The sequence below is a fragment of the Anguilla rostrata genome, chromosome 4 (assembly GCF_018555375.3).
Source record: "Anguilla rostrata isolate EN2019 chromosome 4, ASM1855537v3, whole genome shotgun sequence".
Lineage (NCBI taxonomy): Eukaryota > Metazoa > Chordata > Actinopteri > Anguilliformes > Anguillidae > Anguilla > Anguilla rostrata.
In genome coordinates this window covers 53,864,875-53,888,272 of record NC_057936.1, presented here as the reverse complement: position 1 = coordinate 53,888,272, position 23,398 = coordinate 53,864,875, and the positions used below count along the sequence as shown (strand labels likewise).

Below are 23,398 nucleotides of genomic sequence, written 5' to 3'. Positions count from 1 at the left end.
ATTGAATTTCTATAATCCAGACCCAGTGAAGAACAATACTTTAGAAAAATATATTTGTGTAAATAAGCATGAGATGTTTAAAATCTGATGGGTTTCCATTATTGGACACACTAAGTTGGGTTTGCTTTCATAGCCAGCATTAAAAGCTTCCATTTAAGCAAATAAATTATAATAACAAGCCTTTCTTTAATTTGAGTCTCTTTTTGAGTTTCTTTAATGTCTGAAAAACAAAACAGAAGTGATGCTCTGTAATATATTTAACGTTGAGAGCTGAATACCGCATATTTTATGAGCAGTGAATGCCTGCTTGCATTCTATTTGATAATATAATCAAATACATTTTGCAGCTAATATGGCAAAAAATCAGAGAGCCTTTGTTTTAACATATTTAAGTTCTGAAAAGCATAGCAGACCTTGAATGTTTCTAAAACAAATAGTTTGTGCCCTGTACAAGCTTTAAGACTGTGTACTGCCAAGACATTGGTAGACTTGCAGCAGAAATGCAATTAATGAGGTGTCACTTTCAAGAATTTCACATTCTTGACTACCATCCAAGAAAAGCTGAATTTCACCATCCCCTAACATCTTAAAACCGCTTTTGGAAAAGCCTTGTCAGTTCATGAAACAATGCTTTGTTAAACAGTTTTTGTCTGCTAAATCGGCAAAATCGTTGATGGCGTTCCATTTAAACTGAACATATGATTCAGGGTTATAGCTTGGTTCAGTAAAGAAGGCTTATTCTAAATTACTTGCTTTGTTGCAGGACATTTGCTGTCAAACATAAATCTCATGTATGTATGGACCCTTCCTCACAACCGTACGGTTTGCTCAGGCAGTCCTGTGGTGTCACTTAGCTGTGATGAGCTTGGCACTCACCCAGTGAATGTGAAAGTGACAGACTCCGCATCAAACCTCACAGCTGGAGCACTGCTGAATATAACTGCGCTCAGTTCTGCCCCCTTGCTGTCACATCCTGCTACGACTGCAGTAGGGAGTCCAGTGCAGTTCTCACTCAAGGTACGCTTTCCAGAATTGTGCTGCCGCATATATATTTCTTTGAATTTATTGATTTTCGCTGAATCTTGTTGCTTGTTTTTTTGTTTATCACATTTCAAATCCACAAGCCATAAAATTTTTTGTTTACTTTCAATAATTAAATATTGATGGAAATTTCAGGTTCAGTTATTTTCATATTGATGTTATTGAACATTAAATCTTTTTTTAATAATAGAAACATAAAATGAATGTATGATGTCTTCCAAGGGCTCCATTTTTTGTTATGAATCTGTGTTATGCTACAAGAGTTCATATTATGGTACTTGATCCTCTGACTGCTGCAGAATTTTTCCCCTGGGAGTCGAGTGGATGTTAGTGTAGGTGATGGAAGCAAAACAACGGTATCATATTCTTCTGCCGAAAACAGGTGTGTATGTAAAGCACAACACTTTTAAACAAAAAATGTAATGCATAGTTAGAGTGTAGTGCAGTTTTCCCAAATAGTCACTTACAGTAGTGAGAACTGCCATGCTTTTCAAAATAATGAGCTCATTAGGGATAATACAGCCACTGAATCCATATGCATATGTTTAATTAACATACAGTGATCTTTTGTTTTACAGCTTCTTTTATACTTACCCTAAGGCTGGACTTTACCATATCACCGTGGCCTCAGACAGAGGAGAAATGCTGTCTTCAGCTATAGATGCTCAGGACCCAATTCAAGGTCTTTACCTCATGGGCCCTAGACAGTTTAGCCTGCCTGTCAGGTATGTGCAGTATTTATGATTACGGTTAATAAGACTTCAGTTGAATAATGTTTATGCCAAAAACACTGGAGTGAGCTATCCTCAAACAGGGACTGATACTAGCTACTTCACCTGGAGTTCCCTCCAGGAAAAATAAAGTTGTTCTGTTCTATTCTATTCTATTCTATTCTATTCTATTCTATTATATTATATTATATTATATGCCTGACCTTAATCACTGTCTAAATCACTATTTATTTGTGGTTTCAGTTGAATAATTTAACTTTTGTTCTTTGGTCTTTGGGGAATAAAATCTGAATAAAAGACAGACGTATGCTGTTTTTTTTTTGTCAAAGAAATAACCAGATCCATTATTATGTCTTATTTCAAATTGCAGCCAGCTTGTACCATCTCTTGTGACTTGGGAAGCTACGATCTCTCGAGGTTCCAGTTTCATATACAGGTGGAAACTCACTAACAGGAGGGAAAATATTTCCTTTATAGGGTCTGATCAGGTGTGTCTTTTGCACTTACGTTTAATTTGTAGTATCTCTACTATATAGCATTCTGCAGAATGTATGAAATTATAATTGAATGTACTGTAGCCTTATTTCTCGAGTTAGGTTTCCTGGTAATTTGTCTAACCGCCTCCTACCTCTGTCCCAGTTCACAGTGGAGGTAAATGAGCCAGCCCAGCTACAGGTGGAGGTGACTGTGGAGAACGAGGTCAGCCGACTCTCGACAAACCTCTCCACTTCTGTCTTGTATCCCATCATGAACGTGTCCCTGACGACCGCTCCGACACAGCTGGGACAGGCCAGCCTTGTGATGCTGACCGTGGTGCCACCACAGGAATACGACCTCCTGATTGACTTCAGCGATGGCCACAGAGTCGTCTCCTCCTCAAGGGAGCACACCTCCGTGACAGACTGCTCCCTTTCCCCACTGTGTTCCGTCACCTTCTCCTTCCCTCACACATACGCCCGCACCGGTCAGTTCCACCTGTACGCGACAGTGTCCAGCGTCGTTGGTGTTGTCACGGAAATGGCCCTGGCAGCAGTAGAGGAACCTGTCGAGGGTGTCCTGCTGACCCTGACCACGCCCACTACGATCCACCAGTCTGAATTCATCAATGCCACTGCCTCAGTGCGCACAGGCAGCGACATAACCTTCCAATGGGATGTCACCATTTTAGAATACAGTGTGCATAGCCACAGTGACAGGTAAGGCCCTCCATATACTGTAACATTCACTTTGAAGAGAGAATTATATTCACTTTGGCTTTCAAGAGGAATGTGATGTTCAGTAATAACCAATGTAAAAATATATATTATCAAGGGAGACTGTATGTATTTACAGTTTTAAGTAAAAATGATTAGTTCCATAATGGTTTCATTTAAGTGAAGAGTATAGCTGATTCTTGAAAGTCCTCTTTAAGCGACTCTCAATATCTTTTTCTATATTTATTACTACTTTTCATAAACATATTGAAAGCACCTATGTACTTTGCCATGGATACGTGTGCTAAATTAGTGCAATGTAATTTTTAAATTTAACTGTTGTTCCTCTCTGTACCCCTCAATTCTTCACAGAAACACAAGCACCAGTTTCCTGTCATACCAAGCAGTGGTTCCAGGAACCCACAATGTGTCTCTGATGATCTTCAGTCCCCTATACACCAACCCTCTCATCAAACATCTGTCAGTTAAAGTGTGTGGTCCAATCAGCAGCGTTCAAGTCCAGCTCCCTTCTAACATGGACTACGCAGTGCTCCTCCCACAGCCCAGTCGCTCCTATGCAACCCAGGACCTCCTGTTCAGTGCTTACACCTCTACCAAGGATGTCACCTTCATGTTCAGTTTTGGAGATGGCTCACCAGCATTGCATGGGAAAGGAGCCAAGCATCAGGTCTACCCTGGAGCCTGGTTCTCTAGATACCATCGGTTCACTCAAGGTAAAATTCCATGTCAGTCAGACGAGGCTTAAAAAACGCAATGTACTTCTTAATTGCTGTATCAGGTTGAAAGTCAAGATAAAATGTCTCCCTTGTTTGACATTTTTTATTTATTTACAGAGGGCACCTTCATCATAAGAGTCACAGCCTATAATGAATTCTACAATGCCACTGAGGTTCAGTGCTCATTTAATGTGGAGAAAATGCCAGCAAACTTGCACCTGACAGCAAACTCCAGCCTCATACAAAAAGATGAAGTCATTCTTTTTAATGCACACTTAGTACAAGGAACCAATGTCACATACACTTGGAATATGGGTGATCAGACAACTTATGTTAACAGAGGTAAATACGTTTTTATTTCTCATTTTCCGGCAAACATATTCTTTCATCAATCTGTACTGTACCATCTACAATTGTTTGGGGGAAAGTCACTGTAGAGTTGTTCACCACAACTGTTTACAATGATCACAGTATTGAAAAAGTTAACAGGTAGCAAAGCCATAGCTTTGTGTTTGTGTCCCCAGGGTCTGTGGTCTCTCACTTGTTTCTGGCTGCGGCGGTCTACAACGTGTCAGTGACTGCCCAGAACAGAGTGGGGAGCGTGACAGCCAGCACAAGTATCTCTGTGCTTTACAGGATACAGGGTATGTACACGCCACACTGAGTCGAGCTCTGTCCATGTCCATGTCCATGTTTTACCACTTAATTGTGCAAACACACTGTACATACGTAGCTCTGTCCGTCTCTTTGTTTGAGTGCAGAGTACTTGCACGTTGTTCTGACACACACACTGCTTAAGATTGACAGGATGGAGATGCTGCCTCAACAGATGTTGGTTGTTTTCCCCCCAGCAGTTAATTTTGTGTGTTTCAGCTGTCGGGATCTACACAGATAAACGGGTCTATGCCACTGATACAGCTGTCACTTTCCTGGCCGTGACGCCGGAGCCGGGCCCATTGGAGTTTCTGTGGTACTTTGGTGACAAACCACCACAGAGAACAACCTCTAAATCCATCACTAAGAGATATTACGTCCCTGGCAGGTGCAACAACGCTAGAGTTGGCTTCTCATTTGTTAGCTGAGAAATTACTATTATTCATTGGCGATGATGATGATGATGATAATAATAATAATAATAATAATAATAATAATAATAATGTATTTATTTGTTAAATAGCTCATTTGTTCATGCTTGCTTTCATAATTTGAATAATTTCATTTATTCTCATCTGAGACAGTACAAGTTATCTGGTAAAGCAAGGCTGTTGTTATTTGAAATTCAGACTTACAGATTGCATGTGAAAATTTCTAAGAATTTTCTAATGCTTTTTTGTTTGGTATTGCTTTGCGATGTTATTTTTTAAGCTGTACATCTCACAAGTCAATTCCCTAACAGGCTTAACTTGTTTACAGTCGTTCTAAGGTTTTCAAATTTGTATTTACCTCCCATCTGTAGGGTTACTTTTGATCTAAGAAGGGGGAAGGCCATATGGAGGCTTCTTTGAATACATTTGCATTGTTTCACCTTTCTGCTATCACCTTGATCCCTTGTTGAAGCTCAGTTTTAATGGAATTTTTATGTTTTTTTTTTAAGCTGCTTGCACCAATAACTAAAAATATCACAAGTGAAAAAAGTGAAAAATATCAGCACAAAAGGCCATGATTACTTCTTGTTCTGTGCTATCTAGAACACAAATGGCATGTTCTTTGATTTTTCAGTTACAATGTCATCGTCAATGCCTCCAATGGCCTGAGCTCCTTCACCTCAGACATCTATGCCATAGTAATCCAGCGAGAGGTCCAGTCCAACAGACTTGTATTTGATGCCTCGGTGATGCTGAACACCAGCGTGACCTTCAACTGTAGGATCAATCGTGGCACCAATGTCACTTATCACTGGAGCTTTGGAGACGGCACCAATAGAATCGGAAGGAACACCGAACAACACGTCTTCCACAGGTTGTTGCTCCTGTGGAGGTTGCATTTTCAACCAACCATCTATATTTAAAAGAGAGCGCATTCGGTCCTTTGAATAATTCTATGTAGCGCAAGTATAATGGAAAGATAATGTGACCTTTTTTGATCTGACTTCAGAACAGGCGAGTTTACTGTGGAAGTGACCGTGTCGAACCTGGTTAGCTCCGCCTCCCTTATGGGGCAGGTCTTTGTGGTTCGTCAGCCCTGCCAGCCTCCTCCAATAAAAAACATGGGTCCCCTCAAAATACAGGTAAAGTGCCTCAAGCCGGGGCAAGCCAGGTAGCGCTATATCCAGGTTGGTCCGGGTGGGAGTGCGGAGGTGTTGGTGAAGCCTGTATGGAGCTTGTGGATGTGGGATCAGATGAGACCACACCACAGCCTGAATTCCATGACTCCTTACAGCCTCACATCTTTCCCCATGACTCTGCAGGTACGACGCTACCAGACCCTGCGGCTTGGAGTCACCTATGAAGGAGACGTCCAGTGCAACATCTCCCAGGGCCTCCTTTACAGCTGGGCTCTCTATGAGTCTGGTGGGCTACGGGTGCAGCTCACTCCAGTCGAGACCCACCAGCAGAACATTGAGCTGCCAAACAACTTCCTGCATTACGGCACATACACGGCAATAGCTAAGGTATGTGCGTTTACAATCTCCAGATGAGAAAAACGGGGTATTTCTTTGAATTTATGCTTATGTCTGTTTCAATGTAATGGGAGGTCATGGTTTGCTGGTGGGGGCTCGAGAGAAGGCTAAAGATCTTTGGATTGAACTAGTATTTTGTATTGTGGGTTCTACATAATAGCCCTCAGGTTTAGAGACTGTACTGTAGATCTCTCCATTTTGAAAGGCAAAACTGCATTAGCATTGAGCTCTCTCTCTCTGTGCCCTGCAGGTTCAGATCCAAGGTAGTATTGTGTACAGCAACTACACAGTCCGCATTGAGGTGGTGCCTAGCCCCCCCATTAGCCTCATCTATGGAGGTACAAATATCTTCATCAGTAACAGAAACAGCACCATTCTCACACTGAATGGACAAAGATCATATGACCCGGATTACCCTCAGAGCATCCTGAGGTATGGCTGACATCCAAAGTAAAATACACATTGTTTTAGATACCAAACCCCTAAAATGAGTGGATATTATATTCTTTTGGTGTGATGAATGTGTTTGATGTAATTACCTAATGATAAATTAAGGAGGCCTAGGCTGTACTGCAGTTTTAGTACCTTAGCTATGCACTGATATGGTCCCTTGGCCTCTTTCCACAGCTTCATATGGAAATGTAAGCCAGTCAGTATAATTCGGAGCCCATGTTTTGATGAGAACATTCCCACGTCCTCCTCTGTGATCACGTTCCCGGTCAGTTCTCTCAAGCCCAGGTTTGACCAGTTCCAGTTCACGCTCACCGTGCAGAGCGGAGATCGAACATCCACATCTGAGGTGTTTATAACCATCTCGCCAAAGCTGAACAGGTGGGTGCCACAACTCCTGCTGTACAATACTTTCATCTTAGAGCCTTTCATCATCTTTGGGTTTATGTGCTTATGTCAGTATTTAAAACACCTGTCTTTTGTTTTCAAATGTCCTATTTTCATCTTGCAAGGTGAAGTTCCAATATGTACTGTGTCAAGTAAAATAAGTATGTTTTATTGATTAATTATTTGAATAATTGGTTGGTTGGTTGGTTGGTTGGCTGACTGATTGACTGGTTAATCGTTTTTGTATTATAAATAGCATTGCAAATAGAATTATTTGATACTTTAATCATGCGTCTAACCTGAAATTGGTCTTCTTTTCAGGAAGGTACAGGCTTTTTGCTACCAGTGCCAGGGGAACACAGTGAATTGGAATGAGCAGTTTTCTGTTGAAGCTCATTGTGAAAGCTGTGGCATTCCCCCAATAAATATTTTCTATAACTGGAAACTTTTTCTGGTGAACGCCTCAAGTAAAGTCATTGTTGAGGGTAAGTGAAGCTAGTTTTTCCTGTCTTGGCGACACCACCTGTAAATTTGTTGAATTTATATGATATCTTAATTGTGGTTCTGTTTCCTTCAGTTCCTTTTTGTAAGAATGTGGAGCTCAGTCTGCCTTCCAGGATTTTTGATGGCCCTAGCTTCGTTCCATTGCCAGAACTGACTCTACCCCTGGAGACAACCTCTCAGACCCCTGGTATTTCCTCTACTGTCACTGTTCGTCCATCAGCAGCCATCTTAACTGCCCCTCAAACCCCTCCTAGAGTTTCTACACTCCCTGCTTTCCCTGAGACACCTGAGATATCAGAGCACCCAGGACCTCAGAACCACAGTGGCACTGTAACATCATCAAACACGACCAGCAACACCATGGTCCCTAAACCAGCCACAGTTCCAGCTCTGCCCACCCGCCCTTTTATCCCCTTGTTTCCCCCCTTTCCCGTGTTCTTTCCTGAGGAGAACCAGCCCTTGGGGGGTCGTGCCAGACAGAGGAGGTCAGTCGAACCTCAGGGACCAGACTCCGCCCACGTCCATCTGGCAGAATCTGCAGCAGGTATATGAGTGGACAGTATGCAGTCCACTTCTAATAATAACCAACGAGCCTTTCGGGTCAGGGATAAAAGTCATCAGAGAACTCTTCAAATCTGTTCTTTCAGTTTTTTAGTTTCTGTGTTACATGAGTAAAAACACTCACTGCTTGTAGAAATTCAGTCAGCCAGTCAATAAATCAATATTTTGTTTGGCAGCATTTACAAACTTTGTATTACACAGTACTTTACTATGAAAAAAATTCCAGATGGGAAATAATAATATTTGAGCTATCCTGGGAAAACTGGGAGAATTATTTCCTGACCCGTAACTCCTGGGAATTACTGGGATTTAAAGATTGAAAAATAGAAAGATAGCTCATTAAGACACTGAACCCATACTGACACAGACAGGGAGAGGCCTGTACAAGCGGCTGTTCCCATAACAGCTGGCTCTGCATATCAAATTTTTCATTATTTCATTAGACCATTGTCTTCCTGGCTATTTAATTACAGATTCTGGGCCTCTGCCTGCTGTGCCTGGGGACTACAGCATCCCTCTTCCCCCGTACTACGTTTCAGAGTACACTGTGTCTCCCAATGATGACATCATCACAGAATTTCCCATTGACTCTGACTTTCCCCCTATCTTTGAGAGCAGCAGTCCCATTGGGCGCCCAGGTAATCAGCATACTTGACTGCCTTTGTAAATATGAATGTGACATCTTTGGCGTTGATTTCCCCCTATGGAGAGGATTTATGTATTTGAAAGAATTTTATATGAAAATTAATTGAAAATGACATCAGAAGAATATCTGTTCTGATAACCATGCCTTTGTGTGTGTGTGTGTGTCTGTGTATGTGTGTGTGCATGTGTGTGCATTCGTGTGAGATAGGAGCGGGGTCAGGGAGCTCTAGTGGGGGCGATGTGATTACAGGCTCCAGTGGTGGGGAGGGACACAACCTGGTGGACCCCAGTACTCTGTTACTGACACGCCCTGAGAAAACTCTGCTGGATCTGGACAGAGAGCTTATCGACTCTGCTGTGTTCCAGACCCTCATCTTCACAGGTACATGTCACAGTGTATTACTGACCACAAGCACTGACTGTTTGTCATTCAGTTGTAGAAGGGTGGCTGGTAACATGCTAAAATGTTGATCATAAAAACAATAAGGAAATCCTGAGCTAAAGTATGAGTACAAAATGGTGCTTAAGTAATTTACTGGTATTATTATGCTGCATGGCTTGCTATTTTTGTTATTCATTCGCAGCTATGCAGTGTGTGATCAGTTGTTTCCACAACCATAGTTGTTTTACAGTACATGAATTCTTGTTATGGTTTTGTATCCATTCTCTTTTGTTTCAATTCCATTCAGGCATATCCTCCCCTGCCGTCACATTTAAACCCTTCGTGTTGAAGGCAAAGAGCCTTTATATGCTGGAAGTGTCTGCAGGTAAGTCAAAACAGGCAGCGGGTCACTTTCTGGGGCACTCAGGGGTTGTGGCCTAAAGAGATTATTCTTCAAGTCATTTCTAAGCAGATTGTCATTTTTACAGTTGTCATATTTATTGTCAAGTAAAGGAAGAACTATGAGAGAAAAGTCCTTGTCGTTTTTCAGCATGACCTGGGGCATGTATTATACCTGGTTAGAGCAGTTTTACTGAAAGGCGTAGAAGGGCATTGGCATTTAGACCTGTGCTATGTGTGTCTCTTGCTGTGTTCTTTTATCATTGACAGCAGACTCAGAACAGGCCCTCCTGGGGAAGACCCAGCTGTTCTTCTCCACCAATGAGATTCCTCAGGGAATGATCTGTCAAGTACAGCCTAGTAAAGGCTATGAGATCCACACAGATTTCAGCATATTCTGCACCTCTGGGAAAGAGGTAAATATATTCTTACAGACACTTCATCAGTATGTATCAGAGTATGATAGGACACATAAGTTAAATATTTTTGTTCTTAAAGTAATGTCCTGACAATACTCAGTCATGTTGCTATATGTAGACAGCATATTCTTTTGTGATAGATCACAGGGCACTTAAGTATGTTTCACTCCTTTTCCTTCTGTCTGCCAATCCCACAATCCCCTATCCATTAGGACCTCCTTTATGAGTACAGCTTCAGCATAGGCAACACCCCAAGGAAGATCCTTTACCAAGGCCGAGATTTCCAGTACTACTTCAACCTTCCATCTGGAGACCCAGATGATGACTATAAAGGTAAATAACTGGAAAATTATTGTAGGAGATAAGGGTTTCAATTCATTAAGTAGCATTTGGATTTTACAACTTCCAATTAAAAGTTAATAACCATGCCTTGTACTTATGTCAGTTACAGTATACACTGAAATACGGAACAGATTTGGAAGTGGAACCAAACCATGCCCTGTTAGTGTGAAAGTGCTGCCGATTTTCCAGAGGAACGCACCATCTGTCCACAATGCTGAGATAGAACTGTAAGGCACCACACATCCACCACTGCTAGTCTTTTTGCTGTTAGCACAACAGGGATTTTTAACCTCCATCTGCTGGTGTTTTTAGCTACGTGCATGGTTTGAGGAACCTCACCAAACTCGTGCAGATGGGCAGCTATGTCGAGATTCGCAACTACATCCTCCTGCTGACCAGCGTGCTAAATCGGCTGAGTCAGGAGTCCACTGCCTCCACAGAGCTGCAGACCGACACAAGGAGTGCCCTCATCTCTGCAGCATGTGACCTCACTATAAAGGACGAGGTAACAGCAACACAGTCATCCAAAACCTATTAAACTATTTCCACTTGAAGTCCCTCTGATGTAAGTTTTCATTTACGTGATCTAGCAAGCACTTGCTGCTCTTTGTGCATTGTGTTAGGAAATCTTTGTACAAATATTGAACATTTAAATGGAATCATTTGAAAGTGGAAACATTGTTTGTTCTTATTTGGCTAAGCAGGATTTTTTTCCCCCACAATCTTTATTGTCTTTTAGGGAACACTGGTTGATAATATTGACATGCTTAAGGAGCTTATGAGTGTCACTGAGCAGGTAAGTGTATCTGCTTCCAAACTGAAAGAGTTTATAAAATTGTATTCATGTTGAGTGTGGACAGCTCTGTTTTTGCCCTATTGGTACATCATCCATTTGGTTAGCATGTTTACAGGAAAGCAGGTTTCTTTTCCAAATCAAGGTTGTCACTCAGCATTACGGCCATGTGATTTCTGTATTGTCTGCATGGAAGGTGTCGTTCCTAAGCGCCAGGCTGGTGACCCGACGCATTCAGGATATGTCAGCCCGCTTCGGTGCACCCAGCATGCCGCTCACCTACATCATGGATGAGCGGATGATAAATGCGCTGGTGTCTCTGCTGTCCCATGTGCTAGAGGCCCAGCTGAGCTCCCCCGCGGGGGGAGTCCAGCTGATATCTGACAGCATCCGCACCACTGCCCACCTGCTGCTGGTGAGCGCTACACGCAGCCCACACAGCCGGCAGTACAAGCACACACTGTTCCATCACCAGAGCTCAGCCAATTTCACAGACCTCCTCAGATTAAAATAAAAAAACAAAAACATGTTTTTCTAGCTTTACAAAAAAAATTATCATTTTTTTATCATGAAATACTGATGGTCGTAAACTTTGCCTGATGCATTTCTCATTTTTTAATCATTGAAACTACTGAAGGGAGTCCTGAACTGGCAAGAGATTTTATTACATTGAATATATAGTATCGTATGTGCTTGGTTTAATGAAAACCCTTTTATGTTCTTTTCTCTGGCTTGTAGAAGTATGTGCTCTTCAACAAGGTCTCTGAGCACAATGTGAGCACCAGCCTGATGGAGCTCAAGACCAGCCAATACAGCAGCTTCCAGAACATCGCTAACAGCATGGGCTCCTGCACGTTCTACCTCCCTCATGTGTTGGGTTTGCATATTAATGGGTGGAGTGGTACAACCCACAGTACCAACCCCCGAAACTCCTGCGTTGTCAGCCAGCTGATGTTTTTTAAACAGAACCCATACTTCCGGGGCAATGCACCGGCTCAGGTGAGGTCCTGCATAGAGAAGAACATGGTAATGTAGTGGCCCATATCCTGAAAACATAGCTAATGAGCAATAGACTAAGCCCTGCCTATTGCAGATGGGGTCCCCAAAACTTCTCCTGGAGAGCCTGCTAGAGGTCTGCTAGGTTGTATTTTCATCTGAAAATCAGTAACCAAGAAACCAGATGAACTGGCATAACTGTGTAATCAGCTGCTTTTATTGGTCAATTCAATGCTAGCAGCTGTGGCTCCTGGTATAGAGTATAAAAACTCCTGATTTTAAGAACTGTCCTCAGTGACAGTTCAGTCTTCCGCAAGCGTAAGGCCTATGAGGTGAGCATGATGACTCTTTTTATTTCTCAGATTAAGGGTGACGTAGCAGATCTGAAGCTGTACAACTGCACCACCAGGAGAGAGATCAGAGCGCGTTCTCTTTCTGCACCCGTCAACATCGAGTTCCAGAAAAGGGACAGAAATGTACGGTTTGGGTAGGGCTCCTGGCATCAGGAGCCCAGTGGGAAATAACAGTAAGGATTTTTTGTTGTTGAGTGCAAATGATGAGTTGGGAAACGAATGCTGAAGTTTCTCTCACTGCCGCAGGAGAGCAACTGCTTCTCGCTGCTGCGCAGTCACATGAACATTCATCAGTTCAACGTGACACCAGAGAACCTGCGGGAGGCGCTGCAGATCACCATAGAGTTCACCCGGCCGACCAGGCGGACCTTTCCCATAATGCTCCTTTTCAGGTGTGTGAAGACTTCCCTGGTGGCTGCCACAGAACATCAGATCAAATTGTCCAATTTTCTTATTAAGTAATTTAATTTCTTCACAGCATACTCACGCTGGTATTACACAACAGCTGTGTCATGGTGTAATTTGTGCTTATATTTCTCCTGCTGTTTGCACAGAATGTTTGAGAGGCCCACCCCCAGCTTGTACAACACTCAGAGGGTTTATGGCTGGGAAGGAAACACAGTCCACATCTTCCTGCCTCCCTCTTCCCTGAATGGTGTGTCTTTAATTCTGTCTCCCATCCCAGTCCTGTGATACTTTTTTTTAAATGTGATAATTCTGTATTACTAAACATTGCAGCAATTTGTTTCAGTTTGTTTTAACTGTGTGTTGAACAGATGCAGGCACTGGTTACTTGGCCCTCTTTAATGCAGACTACAGCAGAAGTCCCTGGAATAAGTATATATCTAATGCTGTAAACTACACCCTGAGGATTGAGTCCACACAGTGTTTATCCTGGGATGGGAGGGAGTGGAAAACTGATGGATGTACCCCTCTGGAGGGGATGTCCTCTGATAAAGTCAACTGCAGGTATAGATGGGGCACGCTGTCTAAAAATGTTGTCACCCTCACAAAGCTGATATTTGCACCATAAATGCCACTCAAATTGTGTGAAATTAAGTTAATACAACTTTAGTTCTGTCCTGTGAGGGTCAGTTATTACAGTTATGAAGTTCATCCATCTTATGTCATATGTCAAATGGTGTTCACTTAAAGACAGTAGATTATACATTTGATTAATAAATACTGTAATGGTATCATGTTACTATTGCCTGCTTCAGAAATATATACAGTATTTTATTCTTTCAGTTGTAACCATCTGGCAACATTTACAGTGGCTTATCAGGAAATACAAAGCCATCATGAATTTACCGATGTGTCTCAGTTTACTGGGTAAGTAAAAATCCAATATCCTCCCCACATAGGCCTAAAGCATTACTTTTCTGTAATTTAATCAATACTGCGTTGTAATGTGAGACTCTTGCAGTGATGTGATATACCCTTATCTTGCAGCTTCTTCGATAACCCGATGCTCTGCAGTGTTATAGCAATTTCCCTGGCAGTCTACTTCCTCGTAATGATAGCATGCAAGTGGGCTGATATCCAGAGGGACAAGATGGCGGGTTCTGTTCTGCTAGAGGACAACAGCCCATCGGACAGGCAGCTGTACGCTGTCACCATCGATACGGGACTCCGCTCCAGACCCACCATGACGGCCAAGGTACGAGAGCACGCAGCGCTCCTGCCAAGCCGTGTCACACGCTGTCAAACACACGCAAAGTCCAATTGAGTGAATGCCAGTGTGTATGTACCAGCTGTCTCATACAGTGAACTGTAGCAGCACTGCTATGCTTTACCGTGCTGTGGTTTCATGTGGGGTAGTGATTTTGAGTATCTACTGGGCCACATCACTGCTCAATGTTGTCTCCTTGAAGCAACTGCTATAATTGCAAGTCATTAATTTTATTTTATCTTTACTACTGCTATGGGCTAGCCAGCGGAGGATGTGCTCCCCCTCCTCCCAAGATATCTTCCCATTGGGAGGTTTTTTCTCACCATCATTTTAGCGTTTCTCTTCCCATTGAGGAGTTTTTTTTTTGCCTCACGTTTTGTTTTCAGGCTTGGTTTTTGCCAAATGTTCCTTTTTTTCCTTTCCTGTGAAGCATCTGTGCAATAGTGCCAGTGAAAAGCTCTATGCAAATAAAATTGAATTGAACTGAATTGTCCTGCATGTTGATGCTCTCTAAGGACCTCAGTCATGCTCATAAAATGTCCTTAATGAAGTATGCTCTGCTTCCTATAAAGGGTGGGTGATTTGTGGTGTGTGCCTTCACAGGTACACATTGTCCTGCATGGTGAAGGAGGAGCCTCACAGACAAGGGAGCTCAACTTCTCGGACCAGCTTCTCTTTGAGAGGAACTCCAGGCACACTTTCATCCTGAGGTACCACGTCTATAGTCCAGTCCTGCAGTAACTATATAAAACTCCATAAGCCCTTCAAAACTCCCTGAATATACAACTGAATTTGATTACATTTTTTATTCACGGGGAAGGCATTAACAGCACCTCATTCGCTGTAGCCTTTTGGATCGGGTTGAACCGTGTGACAGTTGGCAGTGTGGTGTTGAAGTGTCCACTGTAAGTGACGCCAGCGTGTTCCTTAGCACCCCAGACAATCTTGGCCCCATATGGAAGCTCCACCTCTGGCACACTAACGGCGGCCCCTCACCCAGCTGGTACCTCAGCCACGTGGTGGTGAGGGACCTGACGAGGGGGGGCAGCTGGTTCTTTCTGGGGGAGTGCTGGCTGGCCGTGGATGAAGGTGACGGGAGAGTGGAAAGGGAGCTGACCCCTCTAACTCAAGGATTGGGGTTCACGAAGGTAGCCCCGCCCACTCTGATATGATGTGAGCACATAATGTGTCTAGTTTTACTGTTATGCAGTTTTACTTAGTTTTACTTTAATTGGATGCACAAAATTAACCATGGTGGACTCATAATGGAATCTCTCTCTCCCTCTCCCTCTCCCTCTCCCTCCCTCTCTCTCTCTCTCTCTCTCTCTCTCTGAATGTGTGTATTTTGAGCAGTTACTGCACTTGAAGCTGACTGAGTACCTGGAGGACTTCCACTCATGGGCGTCGGTCTACAGCCGCCCCTCCCACAGCAGGTTCACCCGCGTCCAGCGCCTGAGCGTGTGCCTGCTGCTGCTGGAGGGGTACATGTGCGCGAACGCCGCGCTCGTCTCCCTGCAGAACGACCAGGTGAGTGAGGAAGAGAGAGTGCGCCAGCTCGGATACCAACACCTCAGTTCCGACTCGTCTCCAGTTACACTACAGGCAGTTGGAGCGCCGCCACCTCTCAAATTGATTTCACCTTTCTTGGGCCTTGCTCTCTGGGACTTCCTGCTCCAGCAATTTGCATTTTGATTTTTATGGGGTCATCTCTAAAGTCAATATATTCATAAACTTCAGAAGCATATTTTGTGAAAGTATTCACCCATAATATGAGAAAAATCCCATTAACCTTTGAATAATGGGGTTCCTTTTGTGTTGTCATGATAATACGTTAGGAAATAGAGTATTTTTGAAGGATGTCATCACTGTTAATATATCTGTAGTGAGTTATTTTAAAGCAACAGGATCAAATATCTTCACACATACTCCTACTCACATGTATGTGGTTCGTCAGCTTATTGACCTTGATGTACATTGTGTAGTGTTTTCCCCATTAAAATATATTGTTTATCAAAAGTGTGTCACCAAGGTCAAATTGTACCCTATATTGCTTTAAAGCATCTTTGGTCAGTAACCATGTGACCTTTCAGCACTACTGAATGCTAGACTAAAAGGTGTGTGTGTGGTGTTCTTAATGGTCTTGGTCTGCTGTGTCGTTTCTCACATGATGTTGGCAGTACACCGCGGAGCTGGGCCTCATTGACGTCTCCACCGTCTCCTTGGCGACTGGGATCCTCAGCACGCTGGCGGTGCTGCCGGTTGGGGGTCTGGTGTCCCTGCTGTTCCGTCTCTGCAAGGTCAGAGTGTCACGCAGCACTTTCACACCACTCGATTCGCCCGTCCTCTCGCCCTGTCACCAGCATGACTTATGAATGACATCAGCGGCAAAAAGCTGCTTATTTTCTTCCATTTGCCACAGCAGTAGTTGATGGTTACTTTGGCATTGGAAATCAGATAAAATGAAAATGTCCTTTCTTTGTGTTTGCTTTTCCTTCAAATTACAGGCATCCAGCAATAAGTATTGTTCTAGACAGCAGTACAAGACTAGAATCCCTGAAATATACTCTGTGGAAGGTGAGTGATTGATATGATTTTTGTGTGAAAGGTGAATATTATAGCTCTCCACAGCTCAGGGCCATCTGGTGACTCATTTGTGCTCTGCCCAGCTCATCGTGATGCTCTGCTGGTTGATGGCAGCATTTTGGAGTCCTGTCACAGCCTTCAGGAGTGTACGCAGGAGAAATGGAGAATGCAATGCAAGGTTCCTTTCTTTGTGAATGAAATTTTTAAGAGTCTATTTAACTGAAAGCTGTTTACGGCCATTTACATAGCCGTTGTTAGGATGGTGTTCAGTCCCAAATCAAACACTGTGGGTTCCCCCAGAGAGGAGTGGCAGAACGGCGTTCCCCTAGCCAGGCATCCATGCGCTACAGAGAGCTCCACATGGAGAAGCAAGGCCAGGCTACTGCATGGAACAGCTCCGGTGGCTTTGAGGATGGCAGCAGCAACAGCAAACCCATGGATAAGGACTGCAAACAGAGCCAGCACAACCTGCAGTCCGGCTGCACTGCAGGTATCTGAATACACAAGGAGCGGTCCTCCACCAGCATGTTGCAACCTCAATCTGGGAAGAGCAATGAGGAGCTCTTGGTGTAATGGGCTAAGGGCTAATTACCTTCCCTTTCCCTGACTAAATTGGCAGAACATAACTGATAACTGTAGCAATAAATCACTGAGAAAGTCATTTACTGAATTCCATTAAAGTGAGTGACATTATGATAAAACAGATGGGCCAAACACATTATCTTTGGAAATAAAAAGCCAATAAAATGAAATAAACAAACTGCCCACATGCTACGAAGGCATTTGAGTAGTAGTAACTGGTGCTGAAAAACCCATTACCTTTTTAAAACTGTTCTGTCTTCTCTTCTTTCCTCTCCATGTTTCTCCAGAGCACAGCTGTGTGTTGGGCCAAAGGGAACATAGAAGCGGTAGAGTTGTGCTGCCCTCTTGGTGTCGCCATGTTACGTGGGCCCTGTGTTCGTCACTGACCCTCGTCTGCATTGTGATCACAGGAGGCTTGGGACTAAGGTAGTGTCCCCAGCTCTTTACCTTTACCTTACTGTGTGCAGGGAAGTCTGAGATGTTCACCTTATCCGTTGTTTCAGACGAGACACCACTTGGACATGCTGTAACAGTTGCTCTGTAAATTTTGCTCTTGCGAATATCATAATAAAGGGGCAGTAGAAAATTATTACCTGCATTAAATCTATGAAAATTGACCTCTCATGGCCAATGACAAAGAAGTATTTATAGGATTCTATCTGAAATGTTTGTCAAAAATTATTTATTACCTTCTTGTTGGTCTTTGTTGTCTCTTTTTGGAACTTGTGCAGCCAGTCGTGAAGTCGTGACAGTCTGAATTTTGACCATGTTTGTTCCTATGAGCACACACCCTGAGCTGGCCGGAGGAATCTGGTTCCTCCAAAGGTTTCTTCCTGTATGCCCTTCTACAACTATGCCAGTTTGTCCTTGCCACTGTCACCTTCTTTGTCAGATGCACTGTGTAGATGCATTATCAGATCTTGCTGTGTCTTGTCCGGCAGATTCAGCCCCACAAAGAGTCTGCTGTGGATCCACTCTCTGTTCTTCTCCATGCTCTGCTGTGTCTTTGTCGTCCAGCCAGCCCTGGTAAATGGTCAGATCTTTGCATTTTGGATGTGAAAAGTAGTAGCAAATGCTCTGCCTTGATTTTTTATGGGTATTTTCTCCTGCTTCATTTCTTTAAATATCCCAGTGTAGATTTGTGAGGCAAGAAATATTTGTGATTTATGTATGATATGTTATATGTTAAATATAAAAAATAAAAAAAATTCTAATATTTTTTTTTTAATCCCTGTTTAACTGTTGTTTTCAAAACTATTAACTGATTTCTGAAGTCTGATTGTTTTCACTCAGATACTCATCATTGCGACTGCAGTATCCTTGTGGTACAAAGACCGATGTGACTTCTGTTGCTCTGATGAAACTGAACCTGCGGGAGGACTGCAGGAGCACTGGAGCCACAATGGAGGCCATCTGTCAGAAATCTACCCGCTCAGCCTCCACCAGCACCCTCAGAACCAATACACACACTTTGACAGGGTAAGACTATAAACTGTCCCCTCAGGACCTCCAACACTATGAACTAAATGAAAAAATAGTGCTGTACGACACATTTCCATGGACACACTGTGGTTATATTTCTGAAACACAGGCAGAATTTCTATTCATGTGCACATACCTATCTATTCCATTTCTGATTGCCTATTCTTTAAAATAAGATTCCTTGATCCACATGATGATGGCCCCATTTTTGATTGGCAGGTGTTAGCAGCCCGTCAGAGAGCCCGTCACCTGCGCCTTACCCGCCCACCAACCCCAGCAGACCTGAAGGACACTCGAGACCGGATGAAGAAGGAGCTGCTCATTCGCAAAATTCTCAGGTCACCATCCAGGGTTCAGTGCAGATTCCCTGTGTGACAATCATTCCTGCATCTCTATTCACAGGATAGTGAATTTATCCACACATACGAGAGATTCCAATTCAAACCAAACCCTTCTCTATTTCTACAGGGAGGCCATATTGTATACTTTCATGTTGTCTCTTCTCCTGTTTATCACCTATGGAAAATCCTCGGAGAGTCAGTACCAGCTGAATCAAGCTGTCAGAGCTGAATTTACCAAGTAAGCGACCAGATTAATTGCACTGATTCTCATACGCTGTTTGATCTATAATAGCATCATTTCAAGTTTAATGTTGCAGTCTTGAGGTCACCAAAATGATTTTCTATTGCTTATGTTTGATTACCCAAGCAACAATATTGCGTTTTCTGTTGGATTGTTTCCAGGAACCCACGCAGTATCTTTCATGCCATAAAAACCCACAACGACTGGTGGAACTGGTCTTTAACTGCTCTACTGGAGGGACTTTACTGGGACACTTGGTACAATAAGGCCTCTACTAATACCAAGGTGCACATCAAGGTTCATGTTCCTTCATGTCTGTTGAAAAGCTATTGCATGTTTCATTGTTATATTGCATTTTTTCATTGTTATTTTATATATATATATTATTTTAATAAATCTGAATTTGTGTCATACCTGTCAAATTTTCTCAAAACAAAGTTTTATTGTCCATCACAATGTGGATTTGTGTGTAAGTGTGTTTGGGTGTGCATGATGATTAATTTACATGTACAGGCAGGTGCTGTCCAAGGCACATGCATTCTGATTGGAGAACCAACTTTAAAAAAGATGGAGGTGGAAAAGAAAATAGTCTGCAAGGTAAGCATTCTTGATACAATGAAGATGGTAAAGGAAAAATATCTCAGTACCTGTTCAAACTGACTTGTTTCCTGGAAAATTTAAACTAAAAAGCAAAATTGTAATAGACAAATATGAACAGTAGATGGCACCCTAGTTGCACTTTTAAACGTATCACATCCTCTCAGTAGCAGTTGTCTCAGTGTACAAGACAGCACCACAATTGCAATTATAATTATGATCTTTTCGCTCCAGTGAGCCAGTTAAAATGGATTTGAGTGTTCATGACAATGCCAGAGGTTGCTTGAAAGGATGCTGATTACACACTAAACAGACACACTAAACAGAGCCACACTCTCCAAAATCACGTCTAGTCCAGCTCAAACCATTAAGACAATTAAGACAGATAATTACAGTCTAGTGCTTGGGTTTTTTAATGAATGATCTTCAACATGGTGCCTGTTACCACATAAGCCTTTGTGCAGTAGGCTACACCATCTAGGCCCTCTGCAGACTGGCCTAAGAATCATAAGCAACAGACACTCTGTCCCAAGGTTCCCAGATCCTCCAAAGGCCTGGTTCCTGAATGCCTCCCTGCTCACAGCCCAGGGGAGAGAGTCTTGGAACAGCCAGAGCCTTCGACTGACCCAGCCCTCTCAGGCAGCCATCGCCACTGCGGACACATTGCCTGTTATGAGGGGGCGGGGACTCGGGTCAGCCTAGGACCAACCAGGTCTGAGATGTCCTTATTAAGTCTGACATTATGTGTTATGAGCTCTTGTTTTGTAGTGTGCACATAAAAACCAAAAAATGAGCATTTCAGAACCAGATTTAGAATTAGCTAGCTTAAAGAGATAATCGGCCTTAAATTATGTTGCGTCTTTACTTTCCATGAACACAAACCCAAACACTTTTACTTGCATTATCAGGGCTGAAGCCTCAGTCCGGCTCCAGGAGCTGTGGGATAGAGGCTGGCTGGACAGGTACACCCAGGCGGTGATGGTCCAGTTCACCCTCTACAACCCCCCCACCAGCCTCTTCACTAGCGTCTCCCTGCTGACTGAGCAGCCCAGCGCAGGGGGCCTGCTGCCCTCTACTTTCATTGAGTCCATAAGGGTCTACCAGACTGCCGGCCCCCTCCATTACGCCATCATGGCTTGCGAGGTGAGAGCACATGCCTTTTCCCCCCGAATTTGGAATACCCAATCATCTTTCAGCACTCATTTCTGTGACCTCGGCTGTTGAGTTGGGTGAGTGTAGACAAGCATGTGATGTCAGCCGCCATTCCTTACTAGAGGAAGACACTTGCTGTGCAACTTCACAGGTGATGGGATGCTTTTCAGTGCTTTATCAATCCTGGCAGTGAGCAGGGATGATTTTTCACCGGGCCTTTTCTCTCCCGTTTCTGTTCCAAAGCTCCTCTTCCTGCTGCTCATACTGCTTCATCTCTACCTACAAATATTTACTATGAGCCAGAAGGGACTGTTAGCATACTGGCGGGACATACGGAACTGGCTGGAGGTAAATATTACCACCTCACTGAATTAATACTTTCTGCTTTTATTCTGTTTCTACTTATATTCACCTTCCAGTGAGCATTTCTTGGAAATTGTACATTATTTTAATTTGAATCAATGAATGTGCTTTTTTCCTAGGTCACCATTATCATCATTAGCCTTTTGTACTACATCTGCTATGTGAACCACTTCATTCTGGCTGTGGAGATAATTGACCTCTGGCAGAGAGAGAACTTCAAGTCATTTGTGGATCTTGGTTTCCTTTCCTCTTGGGAACAGGTTAGATGAGGTGTCAGATGGGTTAGAGATGCAAGGCTTTTGCCTACATAGCTGCTGTCATTATTGTGAATTTAAAAAAGTACTAAATTTTTAATTCTTCACAGAGTTCTACCAGGATGCTATGGTTTTTTATAATAGAAATACAGTGGAAAATGTTCGCTGTTGATTGTTTTATGAATCATACAGGAATTGGCAGTACAGGTTTTCTGTCATTTTTAAAGTTTGTGATGTTGAGGTCCAGTGGACTTGTCATTTTGCTCCTGGTGTTCCTGGCTCTTTTGTGCATCCAGCTCACCCGTTGCCTCCATGGTTTGATGCTCTTCCTGCTCCTGCTGAGATGCATTTTCCTGCTTCAGACGAACAGAACTATGGCTCCTTCTGTGACACTGCTGAAGCTGTCCTTCAGAAAGCTGCTGTGGCCCCTGGTATGAAGGACATACCCTTTATTGAGTCTGATACATGTATCTCTAAAACAGTTACAGGCACAAACTGGATGAATCAGTTACCATTATAATGTTTAGAAATGTATGGTATGTGGAAGTGTGTTCTCTGGTTGATTACAGTATTTACCAGCATTTGTACTACAATAATTTCTAGCAAAATTCAGAGAGGTGGTATGAATTATTATGAGGGGAAAAATAACAATTATGTCATTCTCTGATTTCATCTATGTTAAATCACCTCAGAATATGCTCGCATATCAGTGGTGAGACTGCACTGTATATAAATACATTTTTTTTCTAATGGATTGTTGGCATGTTGCAGGTGGCAGGTGTCATCCTCGCGATTGCCTTCGCCAGCCTGGGGAATGTGCTCTTCCTGTCCAGCTCCTGCCACTTCAGCGGTCTGATCCGGTCCTTTCAAACTGTCATCACACATTGCCTGGGCATCAGCCAGCTGAAGGCCCCGTCCGCACTCTGCCAGCCCAATAATGGCTCGGTCACTCTGCTCTGCGGCTCCTTCCTCTTCAGCGTGTCCATCGTCTGGACAGCACTGGTACAGCACATTAGCAATGGTCAAGGAGCAATGCCACATTTCATTTACTTGTGATTTTTCACTGATGTAAGGTTTATGTGCCAGATGCTTTTAACCGAATCAGAAAAATGCTAAAAAATATGAAAATGTTTTTGATGATGAGTTTTCTTTGCGGGATGGAGCAATGTGCGATAGAGGAAGTGGGGTTTTCAGGGTCCAAAACCATGATGCATTGGTGTGGACGTAATTTCATGTGAATCAAATTTTCAATGTGTTTTCATTTATTTTAAAGATTACAGGAATCCTCACCTCCCTTGCAAAAACTGCAAAGAAGACTTCAAGCAGAAAATATCTCGTGACTTTCTCAGAGGTGGCAGCCTACACTCAGGACAGGCTTCTCGTGTTCCTCGGAAAGCGCAAGGAAAATTGGAGAGATAACCACACCCAGAGAAGTGTGAGTGCTGAAATACTTCAAAATCAAATTCACTTCAGATTGTTCACAGTTACCTTAAATATATCTAAACTTTGAACAAAGTATTTAGTTGCATGATGACCCTTCATGTGTTTTATAAGATTATTATAATCTGCACTTTTACT

General features: G+C 43.0%; 1 protein-coding gene across 1 annotated transcript in view; it reads left to right on the top strand.

Moving 5' to 3' along the window:
* The window catches only part of LOC135254151 (polycystin-1-like protein 1), a 29,137-nt gene that overhangs the window by 2,917 nt on the left and 2,822 nt on the right, over positions 1-23,398 (top strand). Inside the window, exons 6-54 of the mRNA XM_064334129.1 lie at positions 881-1,017; positions 2,412-2,968; positions 3,338-3,699; positions 4,227-4,346; positions 4,576-4,744; positions 5,422-5,661; positions 5,797-5,929; positions 6,110-6,313; positions 6,573-6,754; positions 6,950-7,153; positions 7,481-7,644; positions 7,737-8,207; positions 8,698-8,862; positions 9,078-9,251; positions 9,559-9,636; positions 9,924-10,066; positions 10,282-10,402; positions 10,515-10,638; positions 10,724-10,916; positions 11,151-11,207; positions 11,401-11,619; positions 11,943-12,235; positions 12,484-12,687; positions 12,805-12,945; positions 13,108-13,208; positions 13,330-13,522; positions 13,802-13,885; positions 14,006-14,213; positions 14,829-14,935; positions 15,157-15,373; positions 15,579-15,752; positions 16,403-16,522; positions 16,730-16,799; positions 16,892-16,986; positions 17,109-17,298; positions 17,678-17,816; positions 18,332-18,416; positions 18,684-18,869; positions 19,092-19,210; positions 19,341-19,451; positions 19,616-19,739; positions 19,968-20,051; positions 20,585-20,763; positions 20,960-21,194; positions 21,447-21,551; positions 21,686-21,826; positions 22,117-22,251; positions 22,592-22,822; positions 23,094-23,255. Coding sequence (XP_064190199.1) covers positions 881-1,017; positions 2,412-2,968; positions 3,338-3,699; positions 4,227-4,346; positions 4,576-4,744; positions 5,422-5,661; positions 5,797-5,929; positions 6,110-6,313; positions 6,573-6,754; positions 6,950-7,153; positions 7,481-7,644; positions 7,737-8,207; positions 8,698-8,862; positions 9,078-9,251; positions 9,559-9,636; positions 9,924-10,066; positions 10,282-10,402; positions 10,515-10,638; positions 10,724-10,916; positions 11,151-11,207; positions 11,401-11,619; positions 11,943-12,235; positions 12,484-12,687; positions 12,805-12,945; positions 13,108-13,208; positions 13,330-13,522; positions 13,802-13,885; positions 14,006-14,213; positions 14,829-14,935; positions 15,157-15,373; positions 15,579-15,752; positions 16,403-16,522; positions 16,730-16,799; positions 16,892-16,986; positions 17,109-17,298; positions 17,678-17,816; positions 18,332-18,416; positions 18,684-18,869; positions 19,092-19,210; positions 19,341-19,451; positions 19,616-19,739; positions 19,968-20,051; positions 20,585-20,763; positions 20,960-21,194; positions 21,447-21,551; positions 21,686-21,826; positions 22,117-22,251; positions 22,592-22,822; positions 23,094-23,255 — 8,450 coding nt within the window. The remainder of the gene's footprint in view (positions 1-880; positions 1,018-2,411; positions 2,969-3,337; positions 3,700-4,226; positions 4,347-4,575; positions 4,745-5,421; positions 5,662-5,796; positions 5,930-6,109; positions 6,314-6,572; positions 6,755-6,949; positions 7,154-7,480; positions 7,645-7,736; positions 8,208-8,697; positions 8,863-9,077; positions 9,252-9,558; positions 9,637-9,923; positions 10,067-10,281; positions 10,403-10,514; positions 10,639-10,723; positions 10,917-11,150; positions 11,208-11,400; positions 11,620-11,942; positions 12,236-12,483; positions 12,688-12,804; positions 12,946-13,107; positions 13,209-13,329; positions 13,523-13,801; positions 13,886-14,005; positions 14,214-14,828; positions 14,936-15,156; positions 15,374-15,578; positions 15,753-16,402; positions 16,523-16,729; positions 16,800-16,891; positions 16,987-17,108; positions 17,299-17,677; positions 17,817-18,331; positions 18,417-18,683; positions 18,870-19,091; positions 19,211-19,340; positions 19,452-19,615; positions 19,740-19,967; positions 20,052-20,584; positions 20,764-20,959; positions 21,195-21,446; positions 21,552-21,685; positions 21,827-22,116; positions 22,252-22,591; positions 22,823-23,093; positions 23,256-23,398) is intronic.